Source organism: Miniopterus natalensis, chromosome 3, assembly GCF_054644295.1.
Source record: "Miniopterus natalensis isolate mMinNat1 chromosome 3, mMinNat1.hap1, whole genome shotgun sequence".
In the NCBI taxonomy this organism is placed as follows: Eukaryota; Metazoa; Chordata; class Mammalia; order Chiroptera; family Miniopteridae; genus Miniopterus; species Miniopterus natalensis.
This window is the reverse complement of record NC_142083.1, coordinates 38,159,794-38,181,901: the sequence shown is the minus strand read 5'-3', so window position 1 is coordinate 38,181,901 and position 22,108 is coordinate 38,159,794. Positions and strand designations below refer to the sequence as shown.

Genomic DNA, 22,108 nt, shown 5'->3' with positions numbered 1-22,108 from the left:
CTCTGTTCATGAGGGAACAGTGTATTAAAGTCATAAGAAAAAAGGCAGAACACAAAAGTGTATTTGTAATAATGACATTATGCATAAGGATCAGAAGAGGTCATAAGACAAATGAGTGGCTGCCAGGGGTTAGGAATGGTAGGGGAAGGGAGATGGGTATGACTGAAGGGTAGCACGAGGGAGAGCTTTATGGTGATGAAGTAGTTACGCATCTTGGTTGCCATGATAGCTACAGGAATCCACACATACATGTAGTAAAATGATACAGATCTATACCCAGGCATTATACCAATGTCAGCTTCCTGGTTTTGATATCATAATTATTCTATAATTATGTAAAATGTAATCATTTCCACGAACTGGGTGAAGAATACTCAGGATCTCTCACTGTCTTTGCAACTGCCTATAAACCTATAATTATTTCTAAATGTTTTTTAAAAGTTGGTTAAGTTCTGTACAATAGTTGGTATACCAAAGTTAAAGGGATGCTCTGTGGTACTCGGTTTTATGTGGTGATTTTTGTCTCATTGTTTAAGTTTTTGTTTTTTCCATGTTAAAGTTGGTTGAATATACAGTTCCTTTAAGTGCCTATGTATTTTCTTCATAAGTTATAGAACCAGAAATACTATAAATTTTGCCATATATTTTCTATCAACTGGATATTTCTTCGCTTTTTTAGTATGTACCCAGAGTTGTGACATCTGCACAACAGAAAGCTGGAAGAACCATTACAGCCCGGATCACAGGGAGAAGTGATTTTGCTTCAAAAAACAGAATTAGTAGCAGTTTAGCTATAATGGGAGTTTCTCCTCCTGTGAGCTCAGTTGTTGTGGAAAAACATCATCCAATCACAGTGGTGAGTCCACATTTGATGACCTTTTGTCAAAGTCTTTTCCTGAGATTTGCAGACTAATAAGCACATAACTGACATGTTGAAGAGAAGATCAACATTCATGATGACTGGTTCTTACTCTGCCTTTTACTGTTAATGTCTTTCTGTGCTTAATAATTATCACACCTGCTCTGAATCTGCCTTTCCTCTTTTAGGAAATTAATTTCAGAAACATTCTTCTCAACAGTGTAAAAATTATCAAATATAATTCTTTGGAGAACTCCGTTAAAGGACTCCTGAAGAGGAACTGGGAACTGGGGGGCAGGTAGAGGACCTCTCCAAGGCCTCCACCTCTCCCCACCTATACCATGCCCCACCTCCCTGCCTGTGTGTGTTATTTCAAAGAAAAAGAGCAAAAGAAATACATTTTTCCTAAAAAATTGTCAAATACTAAAAGTAATCCAGTGTGTCCAGTGGCCAGAAAGGCAAAATATATAAATGATTTCTCATTAATTAACTAGCTGTTTATGTAGGTTTTTTATTACAAGAAACACTTGCCTACTTTTATAGCTTTTAGTTTTTGCTCCTTATTTTATATTCTTCTTCTCCTTTTCAATACAATTGTCAGCATGTTTCTAGTTAGGAAAAAAATTCACACTGCAGTAAATTCATGTGATATAAAGGAAAGTACATGGAATTTAAGCAAAAACAAACAAAACACCTTAAGTTAGTGTCCCAATTATGCGCTCCTTCCTGCCTTTCTGATCATATACAAAACAAGGAAAATATTTGAGCCCCCCCCTTTCTCTTGTGTTAAATGGGAGTGATAAGAGTGCTTAGCTCCTTTTTGTCAGAATTCAGGGTTACGTGAGAGAATGTAAAAATTTAATGAGTGGTAGAAAGGCACTTTGTAAAACCATAAGCAAATTTAATTTAATAGAAATTCCTAGAGAAGGATACAGGGATACCTCTGTATTAGTTCTTTTGACCGTATGTAATCAACAATTATCTCAAAAAGTTTAATTTTTAAAAGTTACAAGAACATATCTCTAAAGAGAAACAGGATTGATTTTTAAAGAGAATGCTCTCTATTTAAATTCTCAATATTAGACAACATTCCTCTATATAGTATGCAAAGTATTGGCAAAAAAGATATGTGGAATCATTTTAAATCCTTTTTTTCTGGTTACTAAGTTAAATTGAGAGAAGCGTGAATGATTATTTAAATTCAGCCTCAGGGAAAATGTGAGCACAGTGAAGTGGAAGACTGATAGAGGCACCAGGTCCAGATAGAGGGCATGGAGGGTGGAGGATTACCGTAGCCTTCATACACTGGCACACTCTGGAAGTCCTTAGATGGCTTCTCTCTATTTTCTTAATACTTGAGATAATCAAAGATGGAAGAAATGAACTCATTTCTATTTTTATCAGCACTTATGATGTATATAAAAATGTCCACTAAGATAAAGAAGGCTTTCAAGAGAACGCACATGTGTTTATTTTTAATTTAGACAATCTTTGTCTTTGGATTAACAACAGAAATTTATATTTTACAGAAGAAAAATAAGTAACTAAAGTCTTATAACCCATTTCTGATATTTATCTTCCAAACTGCCCTTTGCTTAACTCAGCACGTGCAGTACTTCTCCATAACTGCCATGAATTAGAAAGCCATAAATCACTCCCATTACTACCCATTTTGGACTATGTGACAGACACGATGGTGGTCCTCTATACAGTTTTCCATTTTCCCAGGAATCAAGATCCAGAACTACCAGAAACAGGTATTACTAGCAAACCAGTAATTAGCCCTCTGACACTTTCACCCCATCTGGTGGATAACTGCTTGCTCCTGGTGCTACTTCATTCTCGCTGGGTGTTGTGGATCACAATACCCATGGTAATGGGAATATTTCTACACTACCCCCTGCCCATCTTCCCCAGGGGAAAAAAGCTCTTTCGACGAAGTGGGGTTAGGTGGTTAGCAACTAAAATTTCATACTAGTGGCAAAGATATCTCTCATTTGTAATGATTACCCAGTTAACTTATATACAGAGACATTTATATAAAATACTTGGAGGCTATTTTTCCCTTATTTTAAGAGGAGCTCTTATCCTTAAAGCAGAATCTGAATTGAAGACCTGCGTAGCTGTATCATAGAGCTTTTGAAATACATAGTGAATGTTTTGATCAAACATGTATAATTTTACTTCAAGAATTTTAGAAATGACTTTTCTAAGTGGAAGACCCTAATCAGAAGCTGCATGTGCTAGTCAGTGGCATGGACTGAGAACTCATCTGCATAACAAATCCCGCTGCTGCTACTAAGAAGTGGTATTTGGTGTAACACAGGAAAGCCTTACACATGTACATACTACACGTGTATACATGTAACGTGCACTTGTGTGCATAAATTGAACATGCTGCATGTATAGATGAAGGCAGATGTGCCCTGATCTTAATGTCTCAGTGCTCATGTCTAAGATGTTCCTCTGAGCTTGGAGATAGTGTGCATACCCTCCCCTCAATGTGTGTCCTCGGCTTCTAATTATTCATTTAGAAAGTTGTGATCCATATTAAGGGAGCACCAGGTTTCTGAGAAGTCCGCCTCGTGTGTGACCATAAAAGGTTTAGTCAGCTCCCAGGTGAACCAGGTGAAATATGAGGGACCTGCTTTATGCTGGTTTGAAGCAGAGACCAGACTGGATTCCTCAGGGCTGCCTGCATGCTCCGCGGGACTGTACTCCACATTTTAGCAACCAAATACAGGGAGGAGAAGGTGAACAGAATTAGCAGAGGGGAGGCCTTGGCACGGACCCTTCTTCCAAACACCACAAAGTCCGTTTCTATACTTAGCCTCTATAAACATTACAAGATTCCATCCAGTTGAGTCCTTGAGGAATGAATGGCTCCCATGGCTCTTTCTGTGCCCCCTGGAATACAGCTCTGATGTAAACTGTGGGTACTGAGCACATCAGTCTAACTAGCTGTCGGTTCCTTATGGAAAAGGTCCACATCTTGTTTGTTGTAATGACTATTTCATCCAATTCATTGCTTGTATCCATTGATGCTTAACAAATATTGGGTTAAATTATAAATGATAAAATGGTATTTAATATGTTTAATTTCATGGGATTATTAAAACTGATTTTTATCTTTTTAGCAAACCATTCCTCAAGCTGCTGCAGCAAAATACCCCCGGACTATTCATCCTGAAAGTACTACCTCGGCTTCCAGATCTCTCGGAACCAGATCAACTCACACCCAGTCTCTTGCAAGCATTCATTCCATCAAAGTGGTTGACTAAAACAAATATGTTCATATTAAGATATTTTAAGTACTCCGGTTTAACAAGGATTAGAAGTCTTTAGTTTCAAATGTTTCCGTATTTTTAGAACATCATGGATACATCATGTTCATCTTTTCAAAATTACAAGACTTTTTCAAGCCACACCATCCTTTGTAACTATATGTAGGATTATATTAATGTTATTTTTTTAATTTAAGCAATTAAGTAAAAATTTTTTTAATTAAAAAAAGAAACTGGACTATATTTTCTTAATAGGTTCAGCCTGTGGCTGACTGTATCATCAAAGTATATAAATCCTGTTTTCTCTACATTATTCCAAAAGGCTAAGATACTAAGTAAACTTTAAGAGAAGTTTATTTTAAAAATTATTAAAACTAAATGAAACTAAGTTATTTTAATTTTTAAGTGAAAAAATAAAGACCAAGAGTAATATTTTTATCACAAAGTTTTTTGACTAGTGTATTTATCTTCATTTTCTAGTACTCTAGCAATTAAAAATAGGGGGAAATGGCAACACCTATGAATAATTTTTAATGTTAAAAGGGGAAAAATTTTTTACCAGCACAAAAACACAGAGAAATCTCAGAAGAAAATCTGTTGGAATGACCTGTTTCTGCTGTTCTTCCTTGTCTCGTTGGAAACTACAGTTTTGAGTCCACGTTGCTTTTTCTGAACATGCAAACAGTATCCGGTTGTGATGTGCCCTGGGCGACTCCGCAAATCTTCCAAACCTACGTAGAGACTTTCCGGTAGAAAACCGGTAGGAAGAAACCATTTGGGCAAAACTGGTTAAGCAGAACAGGACCAGGCTTCTAATGGTTTTATTGCTGGCTGCATGGACTGAAGTACTTAAGGGTTACATAGAAACGAGTAGATTCTGAAGAATCTGTCTAGGGCCTCAGTTTCCATATCTTTAACAGAAGTGGACAGATTTAATCGTCTGAAGCCTCTTCTATTTTGAGGATGACCTAGCTCTATGCTCTAATTGTATTACAGGAAACAGTTTCTTATGACCTTACATTTTTAACAGGACGTCAGAGAATAAATGTGAAAAATCCCATTTTCTAAAGGGGCAAACCAGGCTTTTCTGAATTATTAGAAGTATCTGGCATGTCTTCAGGAGTACAGGTTGTTCTTATGCAGCACTTGTTCTGGGTCCTGGCCCAGCTACCATGGTGCAGACAGTTCATGGGTTACAAGCACAGACCACCGGCACCTCCTCTGCTGCCTATGCAGAGGGCATACTCCTCGCCCCAGGGCTGCCTCCACGCCCACTCCAGTCATGAGAGATACAGGCTCCACTTGCAGTCCACGCCTACAGCCAGAATTAACACCCCATTTTGGTCAACAGATTGATTCTTCCTTTCTCCCCTGTATGCACAGCCATCCTGTCTCTCGTCTCGGAAGAGAGTACCCTCGAGGTCAAGTCAGTTTGTGCTTGACACCAAGTGGTGGACAATTTAGTAATTCACCCTGGTCTTGGCTCTCCCTCCTTCTCCATATCACCCCTTTTCCTTCACTCCTGCTTCCCTGGATTTGCACTCCTGAAAAAAGCAGTGGCACATAAACTTTGGCTTCATGCTCTGCTTTTTTAAGAACCTAGATTACAATTAGGAACAGTTTTCAGTGTGCAGGCCATAACCATGTGGACAAGTCAATATTATGAACACTGTAATTAAGAATATTATAAATCTTTTTAAACTTTAAGTTCTGGAAACTATATATTGTATAAAGCATCAAATAATTAGTGTTAGCCTAAGTTAACTTAAAACACTTTTTACAGTAAAAGTATGTATTCATTTATTTTTATGTAAAGAGTTAACCAGATTTTGGGGGGAAGAGGAGTAGCAAGGTCAGTGGAAACTAGCCAGACTGAAGAACAGATGGAGACAAGACTTTTCACTGAATACCTTTGTTAAAAACTTGGGAATCATGTGAACATATTACCTGTTTTAAACATTCATAATGTTAAGTGGGTCAAAAATGTAGAACTATAAATTCATGATAGAATAATTAGACTGAAATTGCTCATGATATTATTTCTGGACTTATAGACCTAGAGTCAGAATTTGAGGATGGAGAGCCTTAAATTATAATGAATAGGTGCATATAAGCTGACATAAATTGGAACTTGATTTCACATTTAGTAACTTTCTCAGATTACAGAAATAAAACATGTTTGCAAGTACCAAAAAAGTACAAAGAAAATAAAATCACCTATAATTAGATCATCAAGAGAGAAAAAATATTCGTATATATACTTCTGGCCTTCTCTAAGTAATATATTACACATATGTGTTATTTAAAGCCAACAGCGACTAGAAATTTCCAAAACCAGTTTCTCTTACAAGAGAAATAACAGTTAATGATTTCAATATTATGGGCATGAGGTTACAGGCATTCTCCCTTCACCCTCACCAAAATGCTATGGCAATTGAAGATACGAGAATTTGAATATTAGAATGCCCCAAGTTTCATAACTAAAAAGTGGCAAAGTCATGACTCAAAACCAGGTCTATCTTAAAACCCCCCGTTTTCCCATATGCCATGATACTGCTCCCACGTTTTTTTCAAGACATGAGGTTGAAAATCCTAGATTATGCTATCACATATGTTGCATCAAATGACAGAAATGGGAAAATCATATACAACTTGCCTTAAGCAAAAACCAAAAATTTTTTTGACTTTTCATTTCGGTCATTGGAAAGTATAATACCATTTTTTCATCTGTTGGAGGATTCTATTACCATCATCACAGTTGAAAAGAAAATCAATCTACTGCTAGAGAAATTTTATGGCATTAAAAAACTGAACTTAAAAGGACTGGAGGCTAAGTGGAAAATCATTTAAATACAATTTGTCTAGGCATTTATGAAACTTCACATTTCTTGGGCTTTGAGTCAGTTTCACTTTTGAATTGCTGGATCTTTTCTGGAAAAAAATAGCCTAACATTTATTATTAATGGCTAACATTTATTAAGCACTTACTATGTTCCAGTTACACTGGCATGTAAAGCTGCATCATGAAAATAATGGTTGATGGTGCTATATTTTGTGTGAATGGTTATTACATACAAGTTATAAAGTTTTCAAAGCATCTTCCCTGACAATATAATCTTTGGCAGATTATTTTTAGCAGTAACCTGAGCTGGCAACGTAATATAGCCTTTCTGCTCTTTTCTTTCAACCTAGAGATAACATTTTCAAATACACTAACTTGCACTTTCCCAACATGGGCCAAACAGCATTTGGAGCAAGAAGATAATTTTTAGTTGTGGAGAACTGTCCTATAACCTTATGACACTGTTCAGTGTTCCTGCCCCCGTCACGTTCCCCACTTTCCCACCCCTACCCACACAGACACATAAACAAAATACTCCTATACTTCTTCAAATGTCCAGTTGACAATGAGGTTGATACAACCACAGGGCTAAAAGAGGACAACTACTGATTGAGTCACTCACCAAAGAAGCTGTATATTCTAACCGAGCCACAGTGAACACCAAGCTGGGACCACTGCTGTTCAGGGTAGCAGTATTTCTGTATAAGGGACGAAGAGTGTCTGTTTATTGAAAACTCTCACTTACCAGCTAGTCCGGGAACCCTGCGCAAACCAACCCTTTGTACAGATGCTTGACCAGTGTGTCCTGCATCATCAGGGTCCCATGCGGCCAGATGAGCAGAGCCCTGTAGCCATGTTCACGGGAGTTGTCCCTTCCTGTGCCACACACAGGTCAGAGGCAGGAAACCACCTGCTGATGCTCTCTTTATTACTGTATCTCAATTCTAACTGAATTTTCTCTTGGCTGTGGTTCCCCACTCACTCCTAACGACTCTTAGATCAAAGGCCTAGGGGATGAAAGCCCTTCCAGTTGCCCTCACTGATGCTTCTTTAGAATGATTGGCATTTAGATTCACTCCAGCACTTCCCAGGCACCTACTGCGCTTGACATGGCCCAGAGGAGCAACTAAAGATTTTACAGAGGCATCCCTGCCCTGCAGTAAGGGACAATCTTAATGAGATGTGGAGCTTTTCAAACTCAAAGTGCATATTTCACTTGGGGATCTTGTTAAAATGCAGATTCTGATTCAGTCTGTCAGGGGTGAGGATATGCATGTTTAATAAGTCCTCAGGTGGTGGTGGTGCTGCTGCTGCTGCTGTCCATTACCTGAGCAGCAAGCATGCAGCATCCTGCCACTCCAGTTTCTGATGGAAGTCTGCATCCCCTGCCCCAATCCGGGCCAGTGAATACAGGATAAATACTCACTGGATACCTAACCCCTGAGAAATGTTGGGGGAAGTGCTGGGATGTGAAGGTAAGAAGCCACTGGCACTCCCAGCAGGTGCTCTATTGCACGTGTGCCCAGGGGCAGACAGATGCCACCAAGAAGAGGGACTGAGCTCCAGGGAGCAATTCACTGGACAGAGTGTTGGAGGAGCAGGCATTTCAGGGAGAGCAAACTGCATGCATAAAGAATGTACTCCTACGTGAGTCCTCCTAATTTTGCCCTTGCTAAACTAATTTTTCTTAAATATCATCACTAATATGTCACTCCTTTGCTCAAAAGTCCACCAATTCCCTGGTGCTGTTACCTGGGTCACAATATAAGTGGATTGTGAATGCAACTGTTACCCTGCCAACTAGGGTATAAACTCCATCAAACATGCACCATCACTTACCAAGCTGATTCACCCTCACCTGGCAGAGCTAAACACACTCTAGGCACTCTGCAATGTTGGCCTGAAATGTTTTAAATCCCCCTTACCCTGATGGCAAGTGTGCCCCCTTACTCTGAGGGCACACTATATTTCCAAATCATTTCTTTAGGTCCAGAGAAATTTCCAGAAGACAACCTTCTTAAAGATTTTATAGAACACATATGTCTAATTAGTGACAAAGGAGAAATAACATAAAATTGTTTTCAGAAACTACAGTAAATATTTAACATCTTCCCTTTTTTCCCACAAGAAAATGTGTCCTTAGAATTAGCGATAAAAAGCACCATAATTTGTGGTAGAAGTAGCATGTGCTTGTGGATGTGCTTCTGCATCTACAATCTCCAGCAATCAGCAATGCCAGTCAACCCTACTATGGGGCTCGTTCATATCTCATGATATCCATGTATGGAAAGTGCTATAAGTAGAAAGTTTTGCCAAGAAAAGTGTTTGCTTCTTGTTTATAAAGTTAATTAAGGCCAAACAAACTTTCTATATTTCCTAGGTTTGGGCCAAATCATTAAAAAGCAAAGCTAAGGACTCCAGCTGACATGACCTCACTAATTCTGACAGCTGGAGTCTGGCTAAATGATTCCATGGCTTGGAATCCTCCGGGACAGCCCTGAGTCTGTATCCCAGGCACTTACTTGGAAGATCTGCCACTGGGAAGGACTGCTGTTCCTGACACTGAATGCCCCCTGCCCACATCATCTGGGCCATGCTCACCTGACCACTGCTCCTCAATGGCCCTGATCTGGTCATCTGTAAAGTTCCATGAACGGGCCAGCTTCTGCCACTCGTTGGCCTTCAGCTGATGATAAGCCAGGTTCCAGAGGAGACTGTGGATATGCCTGGTGTCCTGGCTGTGATCTTGCTTGAATGTAAGAGGAAAGTTGGTTGATGGGTCCCTGATGCTCTCACCGTGCTTCTAAATGGGAAGTAACTGCATCAGATGATTTCAGACATTTTCTGCTTATTGCCTTATTTCAGAATATATATTTTCAGGTATAACTGGTAAGGTGGTAACCAAGACTACGTTTTCAATGCTGTCATTGGGTCATTTTTGTCATTCAAGATGGAGACAACTGTCTGAAATAAAAAAGCTTGAATATTGTCTGTCTGACACAGGAAATGTAAGGGATGTGACAGTGTTGTGTCCCTTGCTTCTGTTGCAACCTGCTGCTATATACCTACCCCCAAAGAAAACAGAAGTGACACCTTGGCTAAGGAAATGTCACAACAGCAAATGCATCTTTAATCTTCCTTCCTTGCCTCTCTCCAGGCATAGCATCTCTCTGCTTTTATGAGCATATCCACAACAAGGCTGTGGTTGCTCCTGGAGGCCAAGGCCAAGGTGGTCTTCCCTTGCTAAAAGTTAAAAATGAAAGTGTCAGGTAGTATTGCCTAGTTGTTAGGAGCTCTAGTTTTGGAACAAGGGAGCCTGAGTCCAAATCCTGACCCTACTTCTTCCATGCAAGGTGAACTTTGGCCAATCCTTAGCTTCTCTCCATCTCAATAACTACCCTATGATGTAGTGGTGAGAGGTATATATGATAATGCATGTGATGCCCTTAGGGCAGTACATGACACATGCAAATTGTCCAAAATGCTAAATATTGATGGTGTCTACTGCTGTGTCAACTGAGCAAGGGAAAGAGTTTGGGCTTAGGGACTCACCATCAACAAGTAATGTTTGGGCTCTCATTGCACTATCAATGAGAGCCCAAACGTTTCTCCAGTAACCCCAGGGGTCTCCCTGGCTCCCTGCACTGGGACGTCCTCAGCAAGTAAATAACATGATTGTACATTTTCTCCTCCAAAGGCCAACTCCACCTGTGGCAGGCAGTCTTTAGCAAGCGGCCATGCCCCTAACCCTCAGTAGCCTTGTCTCCCTTTCTTCTGTAGGAAGAGACTTCTTAGTTTTAGCCGGGCACTTGGCCACTCCAAACATCTCCCTTGTACTTAGGTATGTGACCTAAGTTCTGGCCAGTGGTATATGAATGGAAGTGGCATATGCACCTTCTGGGAAGTATCTTTAAAGAGAGGAGGGATGTCATTCTCCTTCATTTCCCCTCCTGAGTGGAATGCTGGCGTGACGGCAGGAGCTTAAACAGCCACCTCAGCCCAGGAAGTAGAAGCCATGTGTTGAGGAGGGTGGAGTAATAAGACAGGCAAGAGCTGGACTTTATTAAAAATAATATCAATCATGACAACACAACTAATTCATAGTACAGAATTCAGTTTGCTGGACTCTTAACTAGAACTCTTTTCTATTATATCATACTGCCTCTAACCAAGGGTGAGGGTTGGGATCTTAACCAAATAAAATGATCAATAAGGGCTGTTCTAGACATAATTTGGGGTACAAGTGGCCTGGAGCCCATATGGTGCCTTATACAAATTACAGAAGTGTGCAACTTTGTCAAGATGGATATGGCTCAAAGCCAGGGCATACAGCTTTGCAAGCAGTGTCCCCTAGATATTTCCCCTTAGATTTTATGCAGTACACAATCTAGACATCTATACATTTTTTCCTGAGCAAAATGTGGTTGTTTTCATTTGCTTTACCAACAATCCATGAAAAATTTGCTCAAGAATCCTGATGAAAATTAAAATGAATGGTCAGACATAACCCCAGAACAAGTTCCAATCTAAGGAACCCACAATTCTATGCTTAGGGTTCCAAAAATGTATCCCAATAATTCTCTCACATCTGACTATTTGCAACTCCCACCAACCCAAATGATCTGGCTGTTAGTCTAGGTGCTAAGATGCAGGTGAGCCTGAAAATTAGAGCTGAAAGTAATCAGCTTCTAATCAAAAGAAACAGTAATAAAATTAGGAAGAACTGCATTTTGCAGGCATTTAGAAAGCCTCTAATTGTACACTGTCTAAAATCTGGCTTGTAAAGCCATCTGTATCACTATAATTAGCCTATTTGGGAAGGCAGCATTCGGAGAGACAGTTTTCAGGCTCATCGGAAACCTTTCCCAGGAGTGTGTGCTGGAGTGGAAATCCAAACACTTACGCCATTAAGTGCGGAAGGCCCTCGAGGACTCTTGTGATGTCTCAGTCCCAGAGAATAGGTTTCTGGAAAAGTCAAATGTACACCAAATCTTGGTTCCTTTTTTCCACCCAGATCTTAATTCAGTCTTAAAAACAGTCACTTATCTTTGGTGGGAGCAGATAGAAAAAGCAGCTTTTATTTATTAATTAAATATGTACTTGGTGCCAACTATATCCAGACCCTGACAAGAAAGAGGGAGGAAGAGAAGAAAAATCTGGGAAAATCAAATTGTGAAGTCTGGTAAACAAGGTTTTGTTCTGAAAACAAAGTCAAGTTATAGCATTAATGGTGTTTACTGGAAGAGCCAGTCCACTAGCACCAGGGGACCCAACATGAAGTCCTACCAATGCTATATAAATCCCCCACCCACAAGACTGCCTGGATGCATTATGTATTAATGAAAAAGAAGAATAAAGTACAAAAAGATTAAATGTTATCAGAAACTAATGAGCTACAACTCGTGGGATCCCACTTAAGTGATGGAATCATGGATGGTTGTATTTTCCTTATGCTTTTCTATGTTTTCCAGATTGTCTGCAGACGGCTTCCATTACCTTTATGATCAGAAAAAAAAAAAAGTTAATTTTAAAAACTGAGATTACTTGCCCAGCTGTCATGGCTAAGTGGTTGAGCACTGATGTATGATCCAGGGGATCGCAGTTTGATTCCCAGTCAGGGCACATCCCCGGGTTGCTGCGGACTCAATACCCAGTAGGGGGCGTGCAGGAGGCAGCCGACCAATGACTCTCTCATCATTGATGTTTCTATCTCTCCCTCTCCCTTCCTCTTTCTGAAATCAATAAAGACATATTAAAAAGAAAAAATAAATGGTAACCCTTTAAAAATTTTTAAAAAATAAAAAACTGACATTACAGAGAAAAGCAAAATAGCATATTACTACTTCAGACCCTAAAAATGTAAAATATATGATTCTGAAGTATAGTAGGATGGATTCAGGCTTGCACTGGGAATTAGGGATGTGCTGAGCTGGTGAACAATATGGGTGAAGACAAGGATGGGGAAAACTGCAAGTTCTGGAAGCAGCCAACTTTGCCAACAGCTGTAGGTAGGACAGCACTGCATGACCAAGCAGCCAGTAGTTGTGGCTTTGAAACCAGGCTCTTACTATGTGTGTGCCCCTGCTGTCATTAACATTTCTCAAATCTTGTCTTGAAAACTGGGATTATCTTGTCCACCTCACAGAGGCGATGTAAGGATTGAGGAACGATGGTGTGCATGTGAGCACCTAACAGGGCTGCCACACAGCAGTCTCCTGCATTTATACCTTTCAGCAAAGCTGGAACCCAACCAACAGTCGTCCCGCTACCCTCCATGGCTGAGCCTGCAATACAACATCAAACATAATAGCCAAAAGGTGGAAGCAACACAAATGTTCATTCACAGATAAAAAAACAAAGTGTGGTACATACATACAATAAATATCATTCAGCCTTAAAAAGGAAGGAAATTCTGACACATGCTACAACATAGATGGACCTTGGGAACATTATGCTAAATGAAATACGCCAGTCACAAAGAGGCAAATACTGTATGATTCCACTTATATGAGGCACCTAGCAGTCAAATTCACAGAGAGAAAGTAGAATGGTGGTTGCCAGGCCTGGGCGGGGCAGGGGGGTGGAAGAGGAAATGGGCAGTTGTTGTTCACAGAGTTTGCTTTGCAAGATGAAAAAGTTCTAGAGATTGGTTGCGTAACAGTGTGAATGTGCTTAACACTACTAAACAACTGCACACTTAAAAATGGTTAGGATGGTCAATTTTATGTTACGTGTATTTAATAATTTAAAAACTTTTATGAATAAAGAAAAAGTTTAGACATGCATGTGTACATTTATTCACTGCAGCTCTGTTATAACAGTAAAAGCTTAGGAACAACTTAAATGCTCATCTGTTGAGGATTAGATAAATTACAGTCTGTCCCTACCAGAGTCTATTATGCAGCTGTGTAAAAAAGAATAAAGAAACTCTCCACGTACTAATATGGGACCATCTCCACTTTATATTGTTAAAGCAAAAGAGCTAGATGCAAAATAGTAGGTAGAGGCACATCACCACTGTGTAAAAGGGACAGAGGAATAAAAGAGGAGTATAATATGTTTGCTTCTCCAGGAATAAACTCTAGAAAGAATAGAGAAATGTACAATAATGGATACATGGTCAAGGGTAGTATGGGAACTAGACAAACAGGGCCAGGATAGGTGGGAAAATTTTATTGTCAAACTTTTACTAATTTTATTTATATATATATTTAAAAAATATTTTTGTTGATTTCAGAGAGGGGAAGGGAAAGGGGGAGAGAGATAGAAATATCTTTGAGAGTCATTGATCGGCTGCCTCCTGCACGCCCTCTATTGGGGATCGAGCCCGCAACCTGGGCATGTGCCCTGACTGGGAATCAAACTGTGACCTCCTGGTTCATGGGCTGACACTCAACCACTGAGCCATACCGGCCGGCTATATTTTTTTAAATTTTTGGACCATGTGAATCTATAACCTTCAAAAAATTAATAAATAATTTGAATTTTAAAACTACATTTTATTGTTCAGAGTGAAAATTATTACTGACCTATCTTAATCAAAATTGGGATGTTTTACTGAGTACCAAGATACAAGGTTTCTCCAGTTTGTGTCCATTTCACAGAGGCTATGCTGCTGCTCAAGGCTTACAGCCAACCTCTCAGCTGAACAGAGTGAAATCCATGAAATTACCTTATCAACAACCTTCAGATCACAGCCGGCCTTCAGCAGTGTTTCCACCAGTACCACATTTCCAAGATCAGCAGCTATGTGCAAAGGAGTTTGCTGCCTCTGCCATGAGAAATTTCAAAAACTTAATCCAAGCACATAAAGAAGGGAAACAAACTTGCATAGTGAAAAGACAAAAGGAAAATAAAGGTGTCCTATATAAGATTAGGAAAAATATGTAAGATCACATATTTTTAAGTAGGTACAGGGGACATTAATGGCAGTATTGTTTATGACAGCAAAAAACTGATAGGAAGTTACATGTTTAACAAGGAGACTCATTAGGTGAACTGTGGTATGCCCACACATGGCAATAGTAGGCAACTATTAAGAATAGTTTTTAAAAAATGATTTCAGTATGAGGTACCTAGAATAGTCAGGTTCACAGAGACAGAAAAGAAAGTAGAGTGGTGGTTGACAGGGTGGAGGGGAAGAGGGCTGGGGAGTTATTATTTAATGGGTATAGAGTTTCAGTTTGGGAAAGATGAATGGATGTGATAGCTGCACACAACATGAATATACTTAATGCTACTAAACTGTACATTTACAAATAGTTAAAAAGGTAAATTTATGTTATGTGTATTTTGCCATAATAAAAAATGGTTTCAAAGATTATTTTTTAAAATGAAAAAATATGTATTTAACATTAAAAGCCTTAGGAAACAAGGAAACAATACTGTATTTAGCCGAGCTCAATAGATATATAAGAATTTATATATATAACTATATATGTGTGTGTGTGTGTGTATATATATATATATATATATATATATATATATAGTTATATATATATATGTGAAAATACATCAATGATGTTAAGAATGACAATATCTAGATGGAGGAATTAGAGGTTATTTTTATTGCCTTGTCCATGTTTTTTTCTCTATTTTGTAAATTTCCTGCATTGTAATGTATAAAGGACTACAAGACTTCTAATTTCTTTCTGCAATAATCATTTTCCTATCAAGAGAATGAAAGTGTTTGAAAGAAATATATGAAATCACAAGAAATCACCCATCTTAACCTCCCACCCAAAGTAATGCTGATGTGAAATATTTCTAAAATATTAGGACAGGAAGAACATAGGTTATGATGTAACCCAACCTTTAAACCAAAGAGAGAAAACAACTTCCCCAGGGTCACACAGCTGCGCAATAGCATCTAGCTTACTACTCTTCCTACCACACCACAGGGCCCATTTGTTTAGGGCGTTAGCATAATTAATATCAAAAGGCACTTATTAAAGACCCACTTTTGGATGGTAGTGTGCCCCTTAGGGGGCTTATCATCCCAGGCATTGCACCTACACTGACAAACTTACCCAAGGTCTGTACCAACGTGGAACAGAGACACAAGTGTATTACGTCAAATACCAATAAAATCTCATGTGACAATGCTGCTGTAAGTACGTGAAATGTTAACAAGAGCTCTCTTTCTTTGGGGGGATTACAAAGTCTTTAGTTTATTTATGTTTTCTTATTTTTTATATATTGAGTGTATTACTGCTCTAACAAAAAAATTAAAATGATAAAGTCTAGTTCTATAACTGGATGGTAGCCTAACATATCACCCTTCTCTGAAGCGGACCTGGTAGGAAAGGCCAGGGGCATTAACACAAGTTGAACACATAGTATATTTAATAACGAGAGGAGTTTTTCTTCCCTCAAACTTTTGGGATAGTATAAGATGGGGGAGGAGGAAGTCCCCTCCGGAAGGAAGTCACAGAAAGGAAAATAAGTTTCCATTCAGCTCAGGGCACAGATGACCTCAGAGAAGACTGCAAAGATCTGAGTCGGTGCTCTGGTTTGACAGGTGAGAAACTGAGTGCTGCACAGTGGGTTAGGATGGTGCACCCTCCTTGCCAGGCCGGTCCCCACCCTGAGGGCACAGCTCAGGCTTCTCTGGGAAGAGGCAGCCAGAAGGGCAGGAGGAGCCCAGAGGTCTGGCCTCAAGATTCTGGAAGGGCTCCTCTCCTGACAGTTTATCTTCCCATTCCCTCCTAACAGCTCCTGGAAGAGGGGAATCTGACCCCGAGAGCAGGCCCTGATCAAACAGCACCCATCCCCACCCTCTTTACTCTTCCACCTCCACATTTCCGTTTCCAGCCAGAGATAGATTCCTCTTATGAGGCATTTGATTCTACTCCAGTGGATTGAATTCATGGTAATCTTTAATGCCAAGATTTTGTCTCTGGGCTAAAAGAAGACACATTTACTGTAATACAGAAGCAAAGTTTCCTTCTTATGGTGAGTCCCCCCCTCATCCCCAATTACAACATTTCACACTGGGGGAGCAGCTTTTGATTTAAAGAGCCTCTGGCAATTTACCTCTGAGCTATTGTCCATCTATCAGAAGTGCCTACCATACTGGCTGAACCCCAGTTGCGTATTTGAAAAAGACAAAGTCTTTGTGTGCAAGTTAAAGAAAAAAAGGGTAAAAGGAATGTGCACATTCCTCCCAGAAATTTTAGAGCACCCTGAACTTGACCAAAACTACCCTAAACACACACCGTGCTGAAACATGGAAGGAAACAGACATTTCAAGACATTCTGACTTGCTTCACATACCTGATTTAAGATGTCAGTATCATGCTATGCACTTAATAAGCTGTTTACCATGGTGATGTGGTTGTTGATAACAGCTAAATGAAGAGCTGACTCCTTAGGCTGCAGAAAGAAACAAAAATTTCAAATCCAAGACATTCTGGCTTCATCATTCAGATCAAAAAGCAGCTCATTTCAGCAGACACTTCTTGATAATCTGAGTACTGAACTTGTCCCAGCACAGTGACTGACACAGTGAGTGTTCAGCAGTCATTTCCATCCCAAGGCTGTGTGGCAAACCTCCCCAGCAGTCAGTTTTCCCCCTTCATTCATTCTAGAACTATACATTGAGCATCTACTGTGGGCCAGGCTCTTTCACAAGGCTAGGGATTGAGTGGTGAGCATGGCCCATTCTCAGGAATCTTCCAATCTAGTGGGTGGGGTAAGCAACTATTAACTGCTTTTTAGTAACAAAAGAAATATACAATTACAAATTATGATAAGTGCTCTGGAGGAAAAGCAGAGAGTAGAATGAGAGCAATATGTGGGGGGTGGGCAGAGGGCTGACCTTTCTCTGGAGATCAGAAAAGGCTTTCCTGAAGCACTGGCATGTGAACTCAAATATGACGGATAAGAAAGTATTAGATAGGCATAGCTGCAGGACTTCTCAGAGCCTTCAAAGAGCTACAGTGCAGTGGGAAGAGCCACAGGAAGAAATGGTATTCACATTTAGCATGTCCTGAATTGATCTGATCTCAAGCTCTCCCCACTCACCCACTGGCACCGTTCTTGTGCCCAGCCCTTTCACCTATTTGGAGTTCAGTAGTCTCCAAACTCTTGCAGCCTGCTCCCTTTCTCTCCTTGTCTGTTTTCCAGCTATACCCCCACACTCTCCCTCATCTCCACTTCATGCTTCTTGCCCAGCCCTCCAGGCTGCAGTGCCCACCTCCAGGATCACACATGGCCTCCTGCTGCCTCACTCTCACCCAGCTGCTACTGGGCCCCTGAAGGCACTAGAGGAAACATGTTTCCATGGCAGAGAAGGCACCTGAGAGGGGAAAAGGTAGGAAGAACACAGTTGTGAGAGAGAGAGAGGTGAGGGGGATCCAATGGAGAAGAGAGTAGAGGAGGGTACAGGTGAGAAAGAACAAGGGCAGAAGATCCAGTGAGACTGCGGAACAGCCGCTGAGCTGCAAGCAGAGTGAGTGGAGAGAGGGGAGGCAGATGCGTGAGGGTGGGCGATGAGGCCCCAGGCAGTGCTGCTCAAGCGGAACAGATATTAATAAACAACAGTTATGGGCATCCAAAGTATCCTTATAATGGTACCTACTATACACTCTCTTCCCCAATAGTACTCTGTTTTAAATACAACTTTTCATTCACAGTAACCCTGGCAGTTAGGTCTTCTATTCTCTGGGTTACACAGGAGGCACAGAGAGGTTAACTAACTTCCACGAGGCATCAGAGTGAAGAAGTGGCAGAGTCGGGATCTGAACCCAGATCTTCCTGATGCCATCACCACACCAGGCTCCTTCCCAGGAAATGGGGGTAGACTGATGGAAGAGAGATATAGTGAGCACACAGAGGGAGAGGAGAGGAAGAGGCAGGTAAGTCAGATTGTCTGAGGGTGAGCAAGGAAAGTGGAAGACAGATGGGGCTGGAGGGGGCTTCCTGTGCAGGTCCCTTCTGCTCAGAAAGAACCTTCTGTCTTGACACACTGAGCATGAAAAAAAAAAAGAAAAAACATAAGAAAGGAAAAGCATCCCTCCTCCCAGGAAGTGGGCAGTGTCCTTCCTGCTGGGACCACCAGCCTTGCTGGGGCCCAGCCCCTCCTGAGAAACAGGAAGCAGCTTTGGACGGACCAGGCAAGTTCAGAGCCAATTCCCTTAACGCTGTTCTCCAAAAACTATCAGTCATGGTTCAAATCACATTCCCTTCTCTCGAGTTAATACAATAAATAGTAATGGCTAAGCAACATCAGAGGAAATAATATTCTCACAGGAGAAATGAAAACAGAGAAAAACAGAGGAATGTTTCCCATCTAATTCCATCACAGAGAACCTTCGTAAGTTTTACCAAAGCCAGTTCAAACTTCAGAAAACCTCAATCAGCATAAAGGATTGGCTTTCAAAAGAAAAACAAGATTGTTCAGTGAAGGGAGAAAAAATTATCTTTTTCCTTCCTATTGACAGCAGCTTCATCATTTTCCCAGACCGATAAATTTAATACAAGAATAATGGCATCGCTAGACACATGAGAAAGTTTTATTACAGCAAATATAAATATTGAAAACACACAGACTTCATTTTGTTCAGGAACTTCAATGACTTTCTAAAATTCATCCCTCGGATTTTATTTCTCAAGATTAAGACTCGGTCTCCAAAAGAACTCAGTCGGCCTTCCCAGAAAGAATCCTTCCTTTGTGAATTCCCGTCCCCACCGTGTATCAGCGAGGAGAATCTCCCCCGCACAGCCAGCCCCACAGCGCTAGGATCAAAGTCCAAGTTGCTGGAAGAGACGTCCACATTCTGGTGCCGATCAATGTTCTCACTGAGCAGAAAGCTGACAAGGGACGCATGGCCATTCTGGGTTGCTATCTGCAAAACACTGATACTGAGCTGCAAGAGACAGGTCGGGAGCACACAGAGGGATTCCCATTAGAATCCAGCATGCTTTCTGGTGTTCATCATATGGCAATCAATCAATACAATAAAATAGTACAACTGTTTAATAAAGAAAATCCAATGTGTTTTCAATAATTGGGGGGGGGGGTTCTTTGTTGCTTCTAAGTGTCTCCCATTAAAGAGTCAGAGTCCTAGGTAATACATGCCTCAGGCAAATATGAGTTAAATCTCTGTTTCCCTTCTCCAGGAAGTACAAAGCAGACGAGAACCAAGTCTTCTCTCTATACACCCTGCAAACCCCCTCCTTGAGCCAAAATAGCTGAGTGGTACTGGACCCAAGAAATGCCTATTACCTTGGATAAGTGGCCTCTCAAGCAGGGGCCATTTGCCTTTCTTTGTAAAAATGATATTAGCACCTATCTTTAGTCTTCTATTGCTGCTAATAAATTGCCACAAACTTAGCGGCTTAAACAGTACAAACATATTATCTTACTGGTTTGGAGGTAAGAAGTATGAAATGGGCTTCACTGGGCTAAAATAAAGGCCTTTTTGGAGGCTTTCAGAAGAATCCATTTCTTTGCTTTAGAAGCCGCCCACACCCCTTGGCTCTCAGCCCCCTTCTTCCATCTTCAGAGCTGCCAAGGGTGCGCTGAGTCCTTCTCCTGTTTTCTCCTTCTGACCCCCTTCCTGCCTCCCTCCTCTGCTTTAAAGGACCATTGTGATTACATCAAGCTTGACTGGATAATCCAGGATAATCTCATTTTAAGGTCAGATGATGAGCAACCTTAATTCCACCTACAACCTAAGTTCCCCTTTGCCATGTAACATAACATATTCACAGGTTCCAAGTGTTAGGCTGTGGACATTGTTGGGGGCCATTGTTCTGCCTATTGTACCATCCTACCTCCTTTTCTCAAAACATAGCAATACTGGGATAATAAATGAGCTAGTAAATGTGTATGGTAATCGTAACTGTCATCTTATTAATTTCACAAAATATTGTTGCACATTTATTCTGTGCCTGGTACTACGTTAAATAATGGGGGGATTTGACTAGACTGACAAACCCTCTGGTATTATATTCCAGTGGGGGTGGACAGACAATAAACTGATCTATAGATTCATAGACAGGTAGATCAGTAAATCAGTAGATTTAGAATAACTGTATTAGACTCTAGATGTCATTAAGAGAATAGTATCAGCTAGTGATAAGTGCTATGATGAGAAGTAAAGTAGTACTGGATGACTACTTTCCAGTCAGTGATCAAGAACATCATCTTGGATGGGGTGACATTTAGACTGAGGTCAGAATGGTGAGCAATGCCCCCAGGCGGGAGATCTGAAGCAGAAACAAGTCTGTGAAAAACTGAAAGCCAGGAACCCCACAGCAGGAAGAGCTGTGGGAGGCTGTCGCATTTTACCCAGGAGGTACTGAAGGCACAGTGTATAGGGCCTACAGACCTGTTAGAACCAAAAAAATATTCAGAATCTTAAAAAAAATAATTGGTTCCAAGATACCAAAAGAAAACCACAAAATTGCAGTGAATAAATATTTAAGTGACATATTCATACTTCATTGATTGTTAAATGTAATATTCATAAAATATTCATTACGTTTGTAAACAATTTGTAGGTTAAATTTTTTCACCTTTTTGAAATTCCCAAGTATGGACAGAGGTCTAAGCGATCAGTCATAAGTTAGGGCAGTTTACCATATCCAAATAATTATGAAACACACATAGAAAGAGCCTTTAAAAACAATTTTCAGCGAAAAAATTATTTAACATGAATGTGGGGGAATTTAAGTATGTTTAATAAGATGTGAGGATGGGGCCTCCAGTAATATGAATTCTTGGCGTCCACAAAAGTCTTCACCTGACCCAGGGCAGTTAGTAGGGCCCTGAAGAGAGCCTATTGCCCAAACCCTGGGCAGTTTCTCCATCCAGCACTAATGGAGGAAGCCATTAGCTAAACCCATATTCTCCTTCAATTGCCTCCTCAGAAATGACTCAACCCTTTATCATCCCCTTGGTTGTAGGTAGGGACACAAAAGCAATCTCCTGGAGACCAAGACTAATCAAAGCCAGCAGGTGAAGCACTTCCAAGATCAAACACAGTGATCACCTCCAGATGTGAAGCCAAGTGAGTCTAGTGTGTTCCCTGGTAATGTGTGTCCATGCTGCTGGTTTCTTGCTCCACACTACCTGCTCCCCTGGGGTCCTCACTAGACTGGGCGGAGACAGGTGTG

At 40.5% G+C, this 22,108-nt stretch overlaps 2 protein-coding genes across 7 annotated transcripts in view; one reads left to right on the top strand and one right to left on the bottom strand.

Moving 5' to 3' along the window:
• Positions 1–4,872, top strand: part of POC5 (POC5 centriolar protein) — a 28,481-nt gene extending 23,609 nt beyond the window's left edge. For all 6 annotated transcript variants that reach the window (XM_016205238.2, XM_016205239.2, XM_016205237.2 and 3 more), the window contains 2 exons: positions 680–856; positions 3,997–4,872. In XM_016205238.2, coding sequence (XP_016060724.1) covers positions 680–856; positions 3,997–4,140 — 321 coding nt within the window. In that variant the 3' untranslated portion in view covers positions 4,141–4,872. The remainder of the gene's footprint in view (positions 1–679; positions 857–3,996) is intronic.
• Positions 4,873–6,886: 2,014 nt separating this feature from the next.
• Positions 6,887–22,108, bottom strand: part of ANKDD1B (ankyrin repeat and death domain containing 1B) — a 41,136-nt gene continuing 25,914 nt past the window's right edge. The window contains 7 exon segments of the mRNA XM_087815193.1: positions 6,887–7,074; positions 7,727–7,861; positions 9,587–9,788; positions 10,133–10,228; positions 14,658–14,756; positions 17,261–17,359; positions 19,756–19,854. Coding sequence (XP_087671319.1) covers positions 7,013–7,074; positions 7,727–7,861; positions 9,587–9,788; positions 10,133–10,228; positions 14,658–14,756; positions 17,261–17,359; positions 19,756–19,854 — 792 coding nt within the window. The 3' untranslated portion in view covers positions 6,887–7,012.